This window comes from Leptidea sinapis, chromosome 35 (assembly GCF_905404315.1).
Source record: "Leptidea sinapis chromosome 35, ilLepSina1.1, whole genome shotgun sequence".
Classification (NCBI taxonomy): Eukaryota; Metazoa; Arthropoda; class Insecta; order Lepidoptera; family Pieridae; genus Leptidea; species Leptidea sinapis.
The window spans coordinates 7,683,909-7,704,136 of NC_066299.1; the positions used below are offsets into that span (position 1 = coordinate 7,683,909).

General features: G+C 34.1%; 1 protein-coding gene across 1 annotated transcript in view; it reads right to left on the reverse strand.

Moving 5' to 3' along the window:
- Positions 1-271: 271 nt before the first annotated feature.
- LOC126975262 (RNA/RNP complex-1-interacting phosphatase) overlaps positions 272-20,228 on the reverse strand; it is a 77,534-nt gene continuing 57,577 nt past the window's right edge. Inside the window, exons 7-9 of the mRNA XM_050823071.1 lie at positions 14,114-14,154; positions 4,400-4,507; positions 272-2,889 (exon numbers count right to left, since the gene is read on the reverse strand). Coding sequence (XP_050679028.1) covers positions 2,669-2,889; positions 4,400-4,507; positions 14,114-14,154 — 370 coding nt within the window. The 3' untranslated portion in view covers positions 272-2,668. The remainder of the gene's footprint in view (positions 2,890-4,399; positions 4,508-14,113; positions 14,155-20,228) is intronic.

The following is a 20,228-nucleotide window of genomic DNA, read 5'->3' on the forward strand; positions in this document are numbered from 1 at the left end:
AACATTGATGAAAAATTTAATTCTTGAATTGAATTGAATTGATATTACTAATTCAATCAGTGAATTATCATTTTGTATTACATTACTTTATTTTTTTCAATATATTAACATTTATTTGCACTCGTTAATGTAACTATTTGTTTACTTAAATAAAGACGGTATAACGTCAAAAATAATATTTAAAATACATTACTCGAAATCCTTCTAAATTCTTAATACTACGTAAGACTAAGGCATAGCATCCAAGACTATCTAAAATAAAACTTTAATCATTAAAATATATTTTTATATTTACCTAGTATATTTATATTTTATAATATTCCCATATTATGCTTTCAAAAAAGTTATTGGTTAGTACCCACTATGCATTATAATTTTGCATTTAAATCCGAAAGATTGTACTATATTCATATGACGACAATAACATGGATATCGCGTGGTGATATCTAAATTCAACTAACGTGACTAATCTAATAAGTATAGAAGAAACTAAACTAAAACATGTCTTGTTACTATAAAAGCCTAGTTTTTTTGTTGCCGTGCTTTAAGAGAAAACATTAGCGGAGACTTTTTGGATTTAAGAATTCGATTGTTTTAGAATCCGTCGCGCTAACGCGGGCGAGACTATCATCAGTGTGATAAGAACAACTGCAGCTATGACTAAACATCGTGAGTAATAAACTAAAAAATGAGAGTTTAGTTCTCGACAATTTCCTCCTCCAAAAATTTCCCAAACGAAATTTCGGGGAACTAACTGAATGGGATGAAGTTCTGTGTCGGACTGTTTTAATTTTTTTGTTTATCGTTGCTTTCCAGGCCAAGTTTTCGGGGGGACCTGGAAGGGTTACACCATCATTATCTTTAACGCAAAATCGAATGTAAAAACATAGTTACAATTACACGCGTTTAAATCTTTTAAAAAGTGTTTTATTTAAATGTGTAACACTCACGTTAATCATAGAAAATACTAAAATATTAGTACTGGAACTCTGTTAGCGTCTGTGGTTTTAAGCCGATTTAAGCACTTTTTCAAGTGCAGCACTTATGAAAACAATGAAAGCAAAACAGAGACACACAGATAATGATAATCTTGATCTAACTTGAAAATAATTTTGATCTCCAGATATAAACTAAGGAGAAAAGAGTCGAGAGCGTTTGTATGGAAAAATGGCCAACTAATGTTTCCTCTTAGTTTTAGGGATAACTAACCCTGGACGGTCTCTCAGCGGTCTGAAACCACAATAGTTAGAAAACTGAAATATTTATAGGTAATACTACTGCCGCTATTACAAGAAATTATAAAAATAAAAATGGTCAATTGCAAAATTGCCATGCAAATAAAATAAAGTTCAAGTATAAAAAATGTAACAAGTGTTGTATCTTGTACGATGATACGGAACTCTGCGTGTACGAGTACGATTCGCACTTGATGTCTGCCGACTATATCGTACCATACCTTGACCGTACTAGGATAGGATCAGGGAAAAATTATTAATTGTATTGAAAAGTAAGACATTACGCCCACTAGAACGTTCGGTGTCCGGCCAACACAGTCGCGTGAAAATCAAGAACCTTCAACTATGACCATGATAGTATCTAAGAATCAAAGAATAAATGGTCTTTCAGAAAATATATTATTAAAAGGACTCTAAGTTTTGATGAAAAATTGACATATATTCGACAAAATAAAAGTACAAATTTCCCTCGATCGGCCATATTAAACGGCGTAGTCATCACCGCATCGCTTGAAGTTTAAACTAAACAATAATAAAACAAATCAGATATAAATTACGCGTTATCAATGATTTCATAATCACCCACCATGACACTTAAGAGACCCAAATTAGTAGACGTGCACCAACATTACGAAAGAGAAATCAAAAATCTGTCATCATGGCTATTATCGTGTGATTCACAAGTGATATTCGTTTTAGTGTACATTGATGTGTTTCTAACCGTGCCTGATACGATTATAGTACGTACCTAGGTACGTCATGGTATAACACGATGAAGTGGGCAGACTCTTTCAGCAGCACCAACTGCCCAAAATAAAGGCAACAAAATGTAAATCGTAATCGGATCACAACCTACCGCATCACTCTGAGCTAATATAGCACTGGAGAGAAGTGGTCACAATTTTACTTCTCGATTGAACTAACTAAAATACAATCTAGAAATTTAATTAAAAATATATATGTGTTTAGGAAGAATTACAATGAAAAAGTTGTACTATTTTTGAATACAAAATGTAATCGAAAGAAATAACAATTAAATAAAAACAGTTGACGGTTCCTACAAAGATTGTTTTAAATTATTAATTGCACCGCTATCAACTTCCTATATTATTTATTTTTATTTCCATCCAATGTAAACCGTGAAAAAAAATGTTATACAAGACTGTACTTAGAAGCAAAAACAACATGAAACAATTTTCCACTAACCGGCTAACACAATGCTGCAATTAATATACGACGCTTCTCTCCCCTCCGCACCCCTGTTTTACCGCCAATTTGGTCCACAACTCGTTACTGCACAAGTACATCGCCAGTGCTCTTTTACACGACAATACTAATGAAATGACTTACATTTAGTAAAAAACAAGTAGGTATTTTAACTAATACAATTATAAATTGATGTTCGGAGTGTAAATAACAAGAGAATTACAATGCTAGGTTTTCTTATAATAGTTCGACATGTTTTTTCCCTTATTAAAATTCCTGAACTTGTCATTGTTTCTGAGATTATCCGTTCCATCCGATTTCACACTCTTCTTTCTCCAACTAAGCGGTTCGTGTCGAAGCAGCGAGGGCTTGGCCGACGGCAATTTAGCATGAAGACTTTCGATATAATTCGGCCTCTCAATTTTATAGCCACGAGCCGCTTCGAATTCTGTGAAGTAATTTAGTGTGATTTATATTTTTTTATTTAAATAGCGAATTAATTTTACTATTACATTTTCCTTCGATAGCCGTTGCCCATTGTCTGACGAGCCATCAACTTTACAACACTTCGACGCCTAATAAAGTTCGAACGCCACGGACACCAGATCTTATATAAATTCATAGTAGCCAGTAGCGATTCCTTACGATATATTGTCATTATTACCTGACATATTACAATATACTATTATCGTACGATGATCATTACCTGGCCAATGTGCATTCAGCCTAATTTCTTGGCTTCGAATATGAAATAGGTATTAAGAGTCTACTGGGTTCTATGGTCGATGAACAGGGAGATTAAGCATCGAACTGTAACGAATAAGAGCTTGTACTTGTTCGAAACGCCCCTATCGGACAGTCCGCCGGTTAATACGTATGTATGCGTCGAACATACTCGGAGTAAGTTCGGTGTGTACCCGTTGACTACGTTTCACAGGTTTAAGGACACAAAAGAATCACACGATGAGAAGTGATAATTGTTGTTCATACTCTCACAACGTAATCGGCTGTTTAGGTGGTTGTATTCAATTATTTTGAAGGTACCCTAGATGGATTCATATACCAAAATACACAGACATTCTATAGTTTGTTGTAGCATGGTAAAAAGTACTTGATAACTGCAGTTTGGAGAAACCCCATAAATCCAGTTGGTGAGTATATTTTAATTATGGGTTGGTGCGTGGTGCAATGTTGGAATTGGAGTGCCCTCTCGAGAAGACGAAGGGCAGTCCAACTGAGAAAGTCCAGGAAAGGGATTATCCAACTGTGACATTGGGGCATTGTGACTGTGGGGTATTGAGGGGGCTTGCCGGAACGTAGAACCTTTCGTCATCGTATCATACGACAATTTAAGATGTGAAAATAATGTCTGTTAACTAAATTCATTTGATTTTCATTTACATGCGTACAATGTTTTGATATTCACTTATATTAAGAGTAGTTATATTTACTAGTTTTGGGCAAGTAATTTGTATAAAAGCTTGTCAACATTATATTATATTATTGTAACTGTAATTGATTGTCCTTAAATAAATAAATAAACGCCTGGACAAACAGCCGATATTACAAGGAGTAACTACTTTTATATCATACATCCAGTAAAATCCATGAAAACTCGTATAAATCCAAAATATAATCAGTCACGGGTACGCGCTCCTCTAGCAACACGTTTCCTTTTATTTATTATGATTTGGGGATTAAAATACAATTAAATCCTAGGATCTACTGTGCCCCCCTGCTTGCGCTAGCGCGACTAACCTCAACTCCCTCTATCTAAGAAACGAGATGTGCAAAAATCAAGGCTACTAGCTAGGAAACGTGCTGAAGTTTAAATTAAATCCTCAAGACCTATTACTTTTTAAGAGGCGTAGGTTCCTTAGAGGGTTTAGGCAGGACACGTCCTCTGCTTTGAATAAAGGTACTTTACGACACTCTAGCCTGAGTGACATTATGCTTACTCTCAATGGCAGTGCCGGCGGGAATCTTCAAACGATCTCGAAGGTATCGACACACCATGTAGCCCGTACGATTGAGACCGTGCGTGCAGTGAACTCCCACTAGGGAATCTGTAACAACAATACGTCTTAGTATTCCAAGAGCTTCAAACACTGATGGAAATTGGAACAGACCACGCTTTTGTATTTCTGGTGCTACTGGTAGAGGTCATGGAATGATCTCACACTCACCTGTAACACTAAAGGAAAGAGCGTTGCCGGCCTTTTAAACCTGAACGCTCTTTTTTTGAAGGTAAACATGTTTTGCGCTGGAACACCGCGCAAGAAACCTCATTACAAAGTTAAATAACGGGACGTTGTATATGGTTTTACAACAAGATCCCAGAAAATGTTCAAAACAAATGTATTACGACATTCAAAAGAATTGTTATCATTTGTGTGGTAAGGGTTAATACAATATATATGACTTTCTTAATGATACCACAGACTGGGAATGGAGCGACTAAACAATATGTTATATATTTTATATAATATATGGATAAATTATATAATAAATTTTATTTTACGATTTTATATTCTAAGCATACTTTTATAAAAAAAAGACGCCGGCTGAGTTTCTTGCACCCGTTCTTCTCAGGTCTGAGGTATACTTTTTCGAATGGGTAGATTTTGAATTTTAATAAGTAATTTCATTCATCCTCCTGGGGGCAGTCGCTCCATTTCCAAGGTATCAAAAAGTGGTATTTATGCCACTGCAAACTAAGTAATGCTAATAAGTGGCATAATAAGATATGAGTGATGCCGTCTAAAAAATGAAAATTATAAATACATAAAGCTATTGTTATAAATAAGTTAAGATGAAAAAGTTATCGTTTAGTTTTTCGTTACTAACTCAAACACTAATATTTAACGAATTTTGAAAAATGGTCGTTAAAGAGGAAATCCAATATAAAAAGTCCAACTCTCGGAACACTATCTCTATTATTTTTAATTTAAATAACTATGTTTTACCATTTACCACTACTTCGGAAAAGGTCGAACTTTAATGTTTCGCAATAACATCATATACATGGAGCACACTAAAAGTTTTGTACTTCTAGCTAATCGGAACTAATTGAATTTCGAATGTCATATTTTTTGACAATTTGCAACGTTCTAAGTAATAAAAAAAAACAATTGGCGGGAAATCATTTGTCAATTGTTTTTTATCACACATCAAAGTTCTACGTACGCAACAAAAATGGAATTAAGTCGAAAATATTTTAGATCGATGATTTTTTATGATTTTAAAAGTTCTCTCTATCCGCAAGACAATGCCACTCGTCTTCAAAATGCTTTTGGGAGAGAAGCACCTTGCTTGAGCACCGTGAAGCGATGGTTTGCTGAATTTGAGAGAGGTCGGGTTTCTTTACATGACGAATTTCGTGAAAGGCGGCCTTTCAACTGCCGTCAACGAAAATAATTTGGCTACTGTTAAGCGACTAATGGAAGAAATCCCGCGGATTACCTATGAGACAATTCGAGGACTATTGGGGATTGGTATGAGCCAAATTCAGAAAATCTTACACGAAGAAGTGAAAGTTCGGAAACTTTGTTGTCCTTGGGTCCCTCATGAACTGACAGCGGAGCAGAGCGCGTGGAATTGTGGTCACAGATGCTAATGAAGTACGACCAAGGATAGTCTATTGCTATTTATGACAATATCACAGGAGACGAAAGGTGGATTTATTGTTTTGAACCCGACAAAAAACAGCAATCTTGTGAATGAGTGTTTGAAAATGAGAACAGGCCTTTTGGCAAGCGAGAAATGTTGTTAAAAACATAATCGCATTTTTTTCTCAGCTACGTTTGCAGAATTCCACTTGCAGATCAAAAGAGTGTTATGCCGAGTGGTATTCTACCTTTTCTTTACCCAGGCTGTTACAAAAAGTTCGCGAAAGACGAATATTTTTATTCAAAAAGGGATGTGACATCACTTATTGAAATTTAAAAAAAAAACTACCACCCATTCAAAAATGAACGCCTCAGGCCTGAGAAGAACGGGCGCAACAAAATCAGCGAAAACAAAGAAACACCGTATAATGCTTTTTCTTCCTATCTCATTTTCTCCCACGTTAAATCTTATGAATTTATGTGTCCGTTTCTTTTACCGTCGCTTTTTCGTTTCATCGACTTTCAAATTACAACGATGCTAAAGAATTTTTTCATTTCTATAAATTTTGCGAAAATAAAAAACATTTTGTATTGGTAATAGGTATTTTTAAATCAAATCTTTTCAAAAATCTTTCCAACCAGCATCTATAAAGAGTATAATACATCAGAACGAATTTTCAAAAAAAAATGTTGCAGCCCGTTTCAGACATCTCTTTCAGAGCCTTCTCGAATGCTGATAACGTATTGGGGCAACGTAAACTGTATAATTATAACACTAGAAATAAGGGATTGCTTGTAACTAATTCTAGTAGGCTTCATAAGAACATTATATCTTTAAGGGTAAATGTATACACTTTTATAATAAAGTCCCAGCCACTGTTCAGGCATTATCTATAAATAAATTTGAATGTTTTATAAAAAAATGGCTCATCAAAAAGATTGCAGATCAAAAGAGTGTTATGCCGAGTTGTATTCTACCTTTTCTTTACCCAGGGTGTTACAAAAGTTCGCGAAAGACGACCAAAAAGCCGCTTTCTCCTACATCACGACAACGCTTCTTCACACACAAAGAGTATTTTGAAAAGCAATAAACATAATATTTTGATTATAAAATATTATTTTTTTAAATTATGCAAAACTTTAACTGTGACCTACGTATAAGTATTGCATGTCGCTTTTCGTATATTTAAATTGGCATCAAGTTTTTGATATCAATTTTGAAATTTTTTGTTACTTTTTTATAAAATATATGAATAATAACTAACTATGTATGAGGTATATATCGGTAACTTTATAACAAACAAGTCACTAAAGTTTTAACATTCAATTTTTCATTCTACAATGTTAATGTTAATTGTACATGCTGTGTAGGTACTACTTAGGACTTTCAGTCGTATCTGAATAAAGTGTTATATTTTATATCAATAGTCCATACTCCATATTTCATCGAAGCATAACGTCCACAAAAACATTTCAATAAATAAATCACATCCCGAGAAAAACACATCGCATCATTGTGTTTGTCTTCAAAATCGCACAGTAAACATCTGAGCGAGGTCGATGCTCCGGTCAACCTCCCCTCCCCTCCCCTCTCACACCCCAAGCACCCCGCACGCCCCTACAAGGGGTTGCTCAGTGCGGGTAGAACGGAACTTGTGGCCGCGGTTTGACACTTCCTCAGGAAGACCTTTGAAGTCTCACGAAAGCCACCCCAGTCGGAGTCAAGTTCACTTTTATGAGACATTATACTTTATGGTATATAGTAGAAATCGACGAATAGACTTAAATTCAATTTTCATTTCAAATTATATAAACAAAACTATAGACTTATTTGAACATGCATCTATCTACTCTTAAGCAAATTTTATAAGTTACTAGCTGACCCAGCAAACGTTGTATTGCCGTGGGTGAAAGTTTGAAGTTGTATGTATTTTTTAATGCTGACTCATAATCAAACAAATTAAAAAAAAAAATTGGCGTGGGCCCCCCTTAACATTTAGGGGGATGAAAAATAGATGTTGTCCGATTACGATATTGGTTACGATTATTGTTATTTTTCGAATCGGTGTCCTTCCGCCGCGACCCGCTCTCGCCTCCTCACGACTCAAGCACATCTCACCTATAACTATTTATGTAGTAACAAACCTATCTTGGATGACACCGACTCCAAAAATTGCAATAATCGTAACTAGAATTAGATTCATTAATTAGATTGAATAAAAATATGCAATCATTTTTATACTTTTCAGTGCACATTATATCTATTGTATTGGAATAGTGTTTTTGAAGTCGGTTGTATTTTTGTTATTTTTTTTTTATTTTATGATTTTTTTGTGAATTTGAGGTACACTAACTAACAATTTGTCTAAATATGTGTAGATATACTAAATTTTTCAATGCAGCAATGAACGTAAGTGCTTTGCAATTTGATTACAGACAGTTAGAAATTTTGCCACTGATCGCACCCTTACTGTAAGTCGTTAAGGAGTCCCATTGATCATCATATTCGACTACGACAATTACTTCACCATAACTATGTTATGGTAGATGACTTATATATCCGGATAGCATAAAAAAGATTCGGTCAAGTATCGTTACTTTGCTCCTAAGAATTGAAGAGTTCCGTTACTTTGTCATGGATTCCGTAATCAGAACCTCACCAAACTCTCTCAAAACTATCTTTAAAGTATATTCTTTCATTTCTTTCTTTCCAAAAAAAAATCATCGAGGTCGGTTGGCGCGATATTGAGTTATTTGTTAATTTATCATCCACACACATACATACGTATAGCACATTTAAGACTTTTATGGTTTTCTTATGAATGCCATGTCAGATCTGGACCAAATTACAATGGGACTTCACGGGAAGCACCAGCTTTCAAATAAAAAAAGAATTATCAAAATCGGTTCACCCAGTCGAAAGTTTTGAGGTAACAAAAAAAATTAAAAAGAACATACCGACGAATTGAAATGCGAATCAAAAATCGCAACTTGTTAATACAAAATGCAAATGAATATATCCCCTATAAATGATTAAGACGTTACCCCTGGCAGCACATGTGTGGGCTACAAGATTCGCAGTTACATTTCATCAAGAGAGGCTCTTTTGGACGGATTAATTAAATACATTGGACCGGCGTGTTATAAACAATAACTGCCTGACAATGTCGTGATCGATACAAACCAATAAACAAGAAAAAGTGTTTTTGTAAGCCGTTGGCCGACACATTGCATTTTAATTATATAAACAAATTTTAGAAATCTATTCACATTTCCACAATATTCATCTTGCCGGTCCATCCTTAAAATAAAATGGCAATTAATTTTAAAACGCAATAAATACATTTACGCTCAGAATTTGATGAACCATTGAATTGTGAAAACTTATATGTAATTCTTTTTTTATAGCACCACTGAGATGTGGGAAGTTAGTGTTACCGACGAAGTAATTTTTTTTCCTGAACAATATATTTAGACTGTTTAGAAATCTTCATGGGCGACCGATGATGCATCAATAACTACTATAATTACTACTACTGTAGTATAGACCAAAAATATTTCTTTGTTTACTTATTTCTATCGATATTTTTGATATAATAAAGTATGTACCTACCTCACAAATATAACATCAAAGTCAGATTATAACCACAATAATGTCAACAAAGTTTAAGTTACGAAACATGATTAGATCGATACAAGAACAGATGCGTACATCACTGCGGATTGATTGTCGACAATCGGAGTAGGTACATCGATGTCGATACCCTACTCGATACAGCCATCACCCACGCGCGACCTCTTTGCATCGCAATCGGCTTATTAGGATTTAAACCACACGCATTTCTCATTGTACTATCTACTCGTTAACTGCTGACAATTACGTATAATTTAATTATGTAAATTGATGGCTTGATTAATCGCGAACAAATAAAATTCCGAATCACTAATAAAATTTGACTTTTCGATAATTAATGCGCACAATTATCGATTAATTTAGAAATAATTTGGAGGAACGAGTTCTAGTGTTGGGACCTGTTCGCTTCTCCGGTCGAGTTGCTTCACTCCAGTTGGCTGTTGGCGCCACGCGTGGGCGCTGCTCAGATGGTGACTGATTAGGTATTTAGAGAGATAACCGTTGCAATACACGTTTTATCGCTTGATGTTTTTACGATCTATCGCCGATAGTATATTAATTTTATGTAATCGAAAGTTACATTCTTTTGAAAGTTTTTAAGTACTTCTTGATTCAAAGCACAATGATGCTCCATCGTGCTTTGTTTTATTATGTAAAATATTTCAATTTATACTAAAGTTTAAACTGAATAAGTATTCATTGAAATTCACAATCGTTTGAAGTTTTTACTGCGAATTCAAGATAAACTTTATTGAATTACGCTTAAACTAAGCACTTTTAAAACGTCTATAAATATTTCTAAATTACTGAATCTACCATATGTTTGGAAAAAGTAGAGTACGTGAGAAGAATATACAATAAACTCAACGGATACTCCTTTCTATCAAATAGAAAATTTTACAATGGCTGTAATATACACAGCAAATTAGTTTATAAGGTGCTGCATCCAATATATGAATCGTGTTATAATAATATCAAATATCTCATGTAGCACAGTTTTATGTAAAAATGTATGATGTACATTACCATGCAAACTTCCACCGAAAATTGGTTAGAACAAGATCTAATATTGTAGTTTTTTTTCGTCATAAATCGAATTATCAATAACTTAATTGAACAAAAAAAAAATATTAAAACATCGATCAAAGTTACAACTACAAGATATATTATGTTACTTGTTGCTACGGAACCCTTCATGAGCGAGTCCGACTCGCACTTGGCCGCTGTTTGTATTTTGTCTTTAAATTGAATGACATCGATATTTGGTATAAGTTAATATTTATTTATAGAATCCACATGACGGCCGATTGTTATGTGAAAAAGTGAGATAATCCGATTATTTTCAAGTGGTTGCGAAAGTCTTGAAATAGCTCAACTGTTGGACTGCGTTGATGGCGCCGTTGAACGAGATAGAGTGATTTAAAAAGATAGACATTTTATTTTCGGTAAATAAGAGATCTTATTTCTGTCTAAGTTATAATATAAATCACATCTGCTTCATGCTATATTTAACTATTCATCTTTTGATAAAAGTTCTACTTGCGTAGTAGATAAAAGTACTTCCTTAAAAATAACAAGTGTCAGCATTTTTAATTCTTTACATTTAAATAATAAGAATATGGAACGGTATGATCCGATTCTTATGATTTTAACATATTTACATCGTTAAAATATTTAACAGCTATTTGTAACAATTGCTTGTTAAAATTAAATATTTATTGAATATAATTTAAATATGACTATGTATATAAAAAAATTAATAAAACACATAACAGACTACAAGCGTTAATAGGATGTGTCAATAAATGAAATTAAATCTCACATAAGCTATGCATGAGAACGATCAAAAATCATCATAATCTGCCAATATCTACGGTTCTCCGAGGCTAATATTAATTAAAAACGAGAGAATTATTAATTGGAATCGATACCCAAACAGTTCGTATAAAATTTTGATCTCTAACCGCATAATCTTTAAAATATAATATTGCATATAAATGTTATAAAACAACAAAAGATACCACGACGATGATACTGATTTATAATGTAAGGCATGTTAAGTAGCAAGTCATATGTCGGTAACGGTTGGTACCATCCATTTATCATTGTTGCATTGCCAACATATGACAACTAATGCCCGCGGCGTTAAATATTTTTAGATCATAGATATTTCATTATATTTTATGACATTCGCGTGGAAATATCTGTCGAGAGTTTGGTAACATGATATATCGAAGATTTGAGAATCGATACGAATCGAGAAGACTAGGCGATGAATATGATTTTATCGATAATACATATAAGCTAAGACCACCCTAGGCGGTTTTGTGTACAGTAGCAAACGACGCGGCATTCCCCACGAATGCTATATCGTGTAAATCAGTACACGAGTGCGATTTTCGCTGCGATACCGTCTAAAATATGAATATCACCGTAACACAAATCGCGACACTGCAACTGCACATTTTATTCGAAAAGGACACCGCCGCTACTAAGTCTGTTGAGATGTTTGTCTGACAACAACAAAAATAAACATCAAAGCTAATAACGATTAGTTTAACCACGATTCAATAAAGCGAACAGTGATTTTAATTAGGCTGAACTACATCAATTGTTTATCATTAATTAAATTAGAGAGCTTGGTGTCTTTAAAAGCTGGCGCTAAAGATATAAAAACAAGTGCGTATTATACAAATCTCAGTCGATCTACTTAGCAACACCGATAACCGGTCATTACCAATGAAGACGCCGACAGATCCTATACGTACAATTAATTGAAACTACCCACGTAATCTAATAAAAGCTAGTTTTGGTGTTTGATACAAACAAGAGCGGCCAATCGTAATTAGAACCTAATGAACATTCCGAATATTGAGTCCGACACCGTGAGAAGTTCGACGATAACCACGAATTGTGTCACTGTAATTAAAAGCGTTATTGCCGATAAGAAGAGCGTGCGGACCGAACCTACTAGTTTCTATTGCGATGACTCGGACGTATTGACGAACCGATGCATCGACTTTGGGGACAGCTTTCAACACCGAGGTGTGACGAATGAGAACCGAGTCTTATTACTAATTATATACGTTTAACATGCCGTATTTAAATCAGAGCGTTCTTTAATTGATTTTGTATGTTGCGTCTATTATATGATAAGGTTAACTTGGTTATTGTTACATAAGTTGTTTACATTAAAATAAGCCGCAAATTATTTATTTATTTTACGGAAAAATGTAGAAAACACTTAATAACTAAACCTGCTGTATTTGTTTGTTAAACTCGTGTAACAATCGTTCCAAAATTTGGTATGTCGAGAACTCAACAATTACTTGACTGATTTTATCTTCGAACTGTGAGTATCAATAGTTTAGACACAGAAAGATAAAGAATTTCTCGCCGGAAACACTCAGATAAACTATGAGAAAACATTCACCTTAAGGTACTTCCCAATTGCACACAACGTGCGGTACATTGTATGCACACGCTTTGATCGTCGTCTGTTTGAAAAAGCGGCTCGAATACAATAACGATTAGTGACAATAAGACGCTCTTTATGGTGGTCTCTTGTAAAGCAATACAATTAGGCAATGGGCATGCATTAACACCTTTCCACAGCGACTTCGCCCACGTAAATAATCTAACACAAATTGTACCTACATCAAAGTTTACAGAACCTACTTAGTTTGTCATAAAACCACGCCTGTATGTAGCTAATGGTAATTTTGTGAGAAATGTTTTAGTCTGATTTAAGGAATAAATTATTATTCCCATCTATAAATAAAATATTAATAATATTATCAGGACATATAATAGAAGGAACATGAGTGTTAATGTATTACAATATACTTATAAGAAGCCTACAATATTTTTATAGAAATAATAATAGATTTTTTAATTATGTATAAAAGATATTGAAGAAGAGACTGTTCCAGTTCGGTTCTCAGTTAAAAAAAGAGCAGAAGAAAAATGAACAGACGAGAAATTAAATTACTACTATAATCAGATATTGAAATCAAAAACAATAAAACTGTGGGTAACACAGTCGCGCCTTATCCTGCCGTGAATCACGAATGTGCAAAGCATTATTGTGTTTTGGTTTGAAGGGCGCCGTAGCTAGCTTAATTACTGGGCTGATGAGACTGAAAACTTTGTCTCAAAGTAAGCGCGATTGCAATGCCGCTCCGAACCTTGAATTCAATCAAAAATTCTGATTTCTACACTGCATTGTAATGGGCAGGGCGAATCTCTAACCATCAGGTGAACGTTTGCAAGTCTCGTCACTTACTCATAAAAAAGTTATAAATGCTTATATTTAATAATCTTTATCTTAATATTTGCATCAGTCATGATGTAACAACAATTAAACTAACATCCACATTACATTACTGAGTATTAATTTTCGACCATGTATAGAACCATGCCTTACTTACCGTCATCTTTTTCCAGAAACTTGTCAACGGTGTTCATGAATCTGAAACAGAGTAAGCGAATTAAGTATAAACGAACTTTTTACGTGCCTTAGTACATTGTTTGTCAAGACAATACGCGATACTTAAACTCGGAGGAATGCTCACATACACATGTATTTGTATGTGCGGTGAACATATTCTGGAGAATCATAAAACATGAGGCGTCTATTATTAGTCAGGTATGATCAACAAAAGAAGTTTGCCGTTTAATTTTATTGCATTCCGACACTCCATAACTCCAACAGAGCTACTAATAAAGTAAAACGCCAATAAAACTAAGCAAAGATGTAAAATAATACGAAACAATGTAGAATCGGTGTTTATTTCATTATAGTCCACAAAAATGTTAACCGCGGCGCCCGTCACACACCGAATGAAATATTGCCGTGTTATTGATCGCAGCGTGTCGCCATTATTTAATCGGTTTTTTTACACCTAAAACTGCATGATCAGTGGGCGTCCCAAAATTACAAGGCGTTTCTGCCGGTTGCATTTCAGATCCTTCCTTGATATATGTTTGTTTTGAGAGCAACCTTTCGTATTAGCGAAACGATCTAAAACCCGGCGCCATGCCCTTATAATTTGTATTTTAGTTTTGTGACACAAAGTTTAATTTTACTCCCAAACTATATTATGATAAAATATTAGGTTAATTTAGGCTTGTTATGCAAAAAATATTTAGTCGCACCCTTACTTTGCTTGCAAATGTCTAAGAGGGAAATAAACCTCCAAACAGGCACATCAATAGTATAACTCAATTTCGTTTGGTACTGAATTTTGCGAGACAAGAATCGGCAATCAAGGAACGAGTGAGTTGTTTAATAAATATTTGCATAACATTACGAGTCGTGTATGTATATAACATTTGAAAAACTCAGTGAAGTCATCAACACATTCGTAGCAATTATAAAGTTCTAACAATTAAAACGAAACGTTTAAATCAAACATGAGATTCCGTGAATATGTCCGGCTATGAGCGATTAAACAAAACAACGATCAACAAATAATTCACAAGAATTTAATTCTTTACTCCAATAAGATTTACAAAATGATACAATCCGAGGCGGCCGGCGCCACACTGCAAACAAATTAATTACGCGTTAAGTCACGTTTCCATTAAATCAGAAAACACTTTATAAAGCTCCACTAATTCTTTTAATTATACGATATTCATAACTCTATTAACTTGTTTTTTATGCAATAGCGTAAAAATTCCAAGTTTTGTGGTGAGATTTCGAATTATTGTAATGCTTTAAGATATCATAAGCCTTCCTAAAATCCTTCTACCATTATTATAATCCTTAGTTCGTTATGCTATTTAGCCACTTTCTAATTAAGTTTGATAGCAATAATTTTTATTGACGTCTTTTAATCGAACTATTTGATTTTATGGCTTTCGATATTATTACTTTTTGTCACGAAATTTCATATTAAACGACTTCCAATATCCTCGAAGTTTTAACGAGTTAACCTCCTTTAATACAACTATTACTATAGAAAAAGTTATGAAATATGGAATGCGAGAGAATTATTAGTTTCCACTTGTTAGATCAACTTGAAGATTGGACGAGTTTAATGCCGAAGTTTGTATTAAACTTTCTAAGCATTTCCTGGCCAACAGGGACGTCATTATTTAAAAAACTGTCAGAATTGTGTATTTTATTACTCCGCTTGGGCAGATCGAAGCTACGTGAATTACATGCTTTCTTATTTAATATTAGTTGCGTCTTACGTTTGTATGATAATTTATATCTAGCGGCGTTATCTGTTCCGGCGATCGCTCCCGAGTTATAATCCCGATATTTTTCATATGGCGCAGTCAGTATAGGTGGTATAACTGGGATATTTGTGTACGTACATAATTTACTCGCAATTATTATAGTCCTTATTTGCAAGAGTAAGTTAAATATAGTAAGATATTAATTCACCTTTGCGTGTGCGTCAAAAAAGTATCATATACCACGATCCTTATCGGAATGGTATCCACAGAACAAAATAGCTCATTTATTGACAAGTTCGCATGCAGTGAGTATGCATTACTTGTGAACTGGCTTTTGCCGCGAATGTTCTCATTAACAATTTCTTAAAAACTCTTTATTATTACTTGAAGGTGAGACAAGCTTTTCGCATCAAATCAACCCGTATTTTGAATTCATGGTAAAATAGAACAGCTATTCTATAAGCGCCTAATGTAGGATTCGTTTACAAAACAAAGCATTAAGAAAACAAATATTCTCCACAATATTTTTAAGATCTTTACATGAAACTGACCCAATCCGCATTAAAAAAAATTTGCTGTCTGTCTGTTTCTTGTTTTCCTGTAAGGATAAGAATTTCCCCGTACTGACCCAGTTTAAAAAACTGCATATATATTTGAGAAATCTAAAAATATTTCAATTAGGACTACCTACTGGCTGCAAGAAGAATTAAGAAGCACCCATTCAAACTACAAGAGAAGAATTACGACCGCAACGCAGAATATTACATTCGTTGAAAAACATTTGTAAATGCAAGTACGATGTTAAGCCTTAAAAATGAATATCTCCTAATTAGCGTTTATAAATAAATCTCACTTCCCGTGTAAACATGCAAGGATTCAAATTTGTAAGGGGAGGGTCAATGCATCCATCATGGTAGAGAAGTAAAACACGTCGGCATACGGTCGAAGGTAAGATAATGGGCGACATTTTGATACAAAGTGAGATAAGGAGTCGGGTGGTTCCCATGACGCCATGGTGCACTCACTACCATCGAAATTGTCACACGAGTCAGAGGTTAATACGTGGCTCTTGTACTACACCGTGTATCAGGATACCATATATCATGTTTATATATCCACTTTTACGAAACAAAGTCTGGTGATAACTTGGGAATAGAGCGATCGACTCCAATATTAAATGAATAAATTTAATTAAAAAAGTCTTATTTGAAAAATTAGGCTCGCTGAGTGTGGCATATATCTATATCAATCAATCATTAAATTACTAAGGTCAAAAATGACACTTCGGAAGAGATTTGCTTTGATGAGACGAGAAGGCAAGAAACTCATTTAATTTGTGTCTACCAAAGTTCAAGGACGATGCGGGACTCGAAATTGCGCCTATCGGGTTTCGTCCGAGCGCTCTCACCAACTGAGCCATCCGTCCGAGTAACGCAACGTCCGACATTTTGGTATGTCTTAGTCAACTCTCAGGTTGTGGCTCCATCTACAAAATCTACTTTACAGTTGGTAACCTGCTCAATCCCAATTATTGCATATTAGGGAATTGACTTGAGACGTCGCTCGTTCAAATCTAAACAATTTGTTATTTTTAAGTGAATATCCCTCACTTCTATAATAATTAAGTTAAATTAATAATTTTTTTGCGGTCGGTATTTGTTGCGGTCCATCTTGTGGGGGGCGTACTAACACTGTCCTAGTACGTGGTCGCCATTGGCGGATTTACTACCCCACCGTCCGTCAAACTATGTGCCCTGCCCAAGTGGCAGTCACTTCAGTTTCGCAATCATTTGGGGTATGTCGGTGACTTTGGTTTTGAAGTAGTGACTTATTTTTGTGAAATTATGTGCCGCGTCTAACTGGTATTTTCTATCAGCCAGCCATACTCTCGAAACATGAACTGTCAAATGTTTATTTATCTATCCAATACGCAAGAGCGGTCACCTAAACAATAAATGCAGAACCATCGTCCAAATAAACTGCAAATTCTAAAAGATGACACAATATGTAATCTTTTTAAACCTTTTTTCGTTAATTTGAATAGAAAAGAATAAAAAGTTATTAAAAACATCACACAATAAAAAAAAACAAAAAAAAATAGCCAATGAAGTCAGAATAAAACTAATTAATAATACAAGTCATTACTTAAAAAATAATGAAATAACTTTTTTGTTGAACCTGATGGTGGAACCTGGTCATCTCTTGTAACACCAGAGGAATTGTCACCAAATAAAGCAAACTCAGTAATAAGCTGCACTGGCGTGCCGCCAATGTAGCTGGTTTTCAGTAGCTCTAACAATTATCTCCTGGAGTAGCAGCAGTTATTAGTTTATAGTAATCAAGAATATAACTGAATAAATGAAGTAAAATCAGTAAATAAAGTACGCATGACAATATTAATAAATTTAATTGTTTTATTTTCAATCATTTCTATCTTGGTTTTGGCAATATTTACACAGTCCGACAAAATTTAAGCTTTTTAACTATTGCGTTTATAAGATTTAACGAACTAGCTCGCTAACAGAAGACAGACAGTTAGCTTCATAAAAAGGTTCCGTTGAATACTCTTTGAATATTTATTGAATTAGGCGTTACTTTGCGGAAATCCATAATTATACAAATGATTTAAGTTTTCTTTAGTGTTAATTCCGCCAATATTTGTCTTCAAAACAATTCGACACGTGTTTCGCCTCTACACGAGGCATCCTCAGGACGTGTTGTCTTGCCAAAATCTGGCACGAGTGTGTCGAATTGTTTTAAAGACAAATATTGGCGGAATTAACACTAAATAAAACTTAAATCATTTGTACTCTTTGAATACAAAACTTTAAAAATGCAAATGTTACAAAATTATGTTTAATCATCTGTAAAAAAAAAAACATTCTTCGTTCTAAAATTAAAAAAGAGAACCTAATTTTTCTATCACACATATCATTAAAATGTTAGAAGTATTAACAATGTACAATGAAGTTATTATCGTATGAAAAGTATCATGCAAGTATCAGTGCTGTTTAACGATACAACATAAATGTATTGACGTTTTAATGTGCAGTATGCTTGCTACGTAATTACTGCTTTTGAGGCAGTGTTTACGGCGTGTGAATTACAGGGCGGTCAGTGGCTAAGTTGCCGATCAATGTACATTTATTCTTTGTCACTGTAATTTTCGCTATTTTTCGATTGACTATCGACGACTTGTTAAAATCAACTCTGTATTCTATACTAATGAATGTAGAGCCGTTTTTTCTTTCCGTTATACTGCGAAAACTGATCAGAATAATACTTATATCATTAGATGCAGCGTGTTTCGGAAATGGATTTAGTAAATGATATGTTGGTGATTACTTGCGAAACAGTTTCCTTATTTTAAAAGATTATTTTGATTTTGTACTGATATTAAAAGAAACTGTTTGTTTATTAACTTAACAAAGTTAGAAGACTCTTTTTTCTTTTAATTAAGTAGTAATTATTTCTTAGTAAGTACAAAATTTTGTATCAAAGTTGACGTCCTTATTCTGCAATACAATAAACTTTAGGTTAAGTTTAAATTTATTTTTATTTAAATTTAAACTCATAATTACTAGTCTCAAACTAAATTTATGGAAGTGTTTTTATCAAAATTTTGTAAACTTCTCGTTTGATTTTAAAAAGTTTATCATGTAATTTCATTGATTAGATAATGTACTTTTGATATCTCTAATAGTTAGGGAATAATCGTCTGGTCACTCTTAACGATTACATGCTGTATATTATATGTAATGACAAGCACCAGTTTCTGTTTCGCAAGGGCTGTCGGGTAGGTAAGCTAGCTTAGACAGTGAAGGTGAATTTTAGTTTTATGGGCGCCGTAGTTAGTAAAATTATCGGTCTAATACAACTAGTACATTTTATGTGTCAAAGTGACGAGCGCAGTTGCGATGCACCTCAGACGTATTTACAATAAATATGAGAACACTAACTTTACGTTTTGTCTTCAGTTTGTGAATCTTTTCCAAAACACGATACATGGTGCATTGCTAATGATGTTATCGTTTTAACTACTATCCCTACTAATATTATAAATGTAAATGTGTATGTGTTACGCACGTTATCACGTCTAAACCACTGCAACGATTTTGATGAAATTTAGTACAGAGATAGGCCAGTACTTGGATAAGGACATAGACTACATTTTATCTTGAATAAGAGGTTTGGAGGGTTTGAAATAGGTGATGGAATTTTGTATGGATATTCGTCATAATCAAATATACCATCATGAAAATTTGACTTGTACTTTTGTACTTGATATGAAATAAATAAATATTTGTTCTAGCGATTTTGCACTTTCGACCTGTGTTGGGTTGAAATAAGGGATGA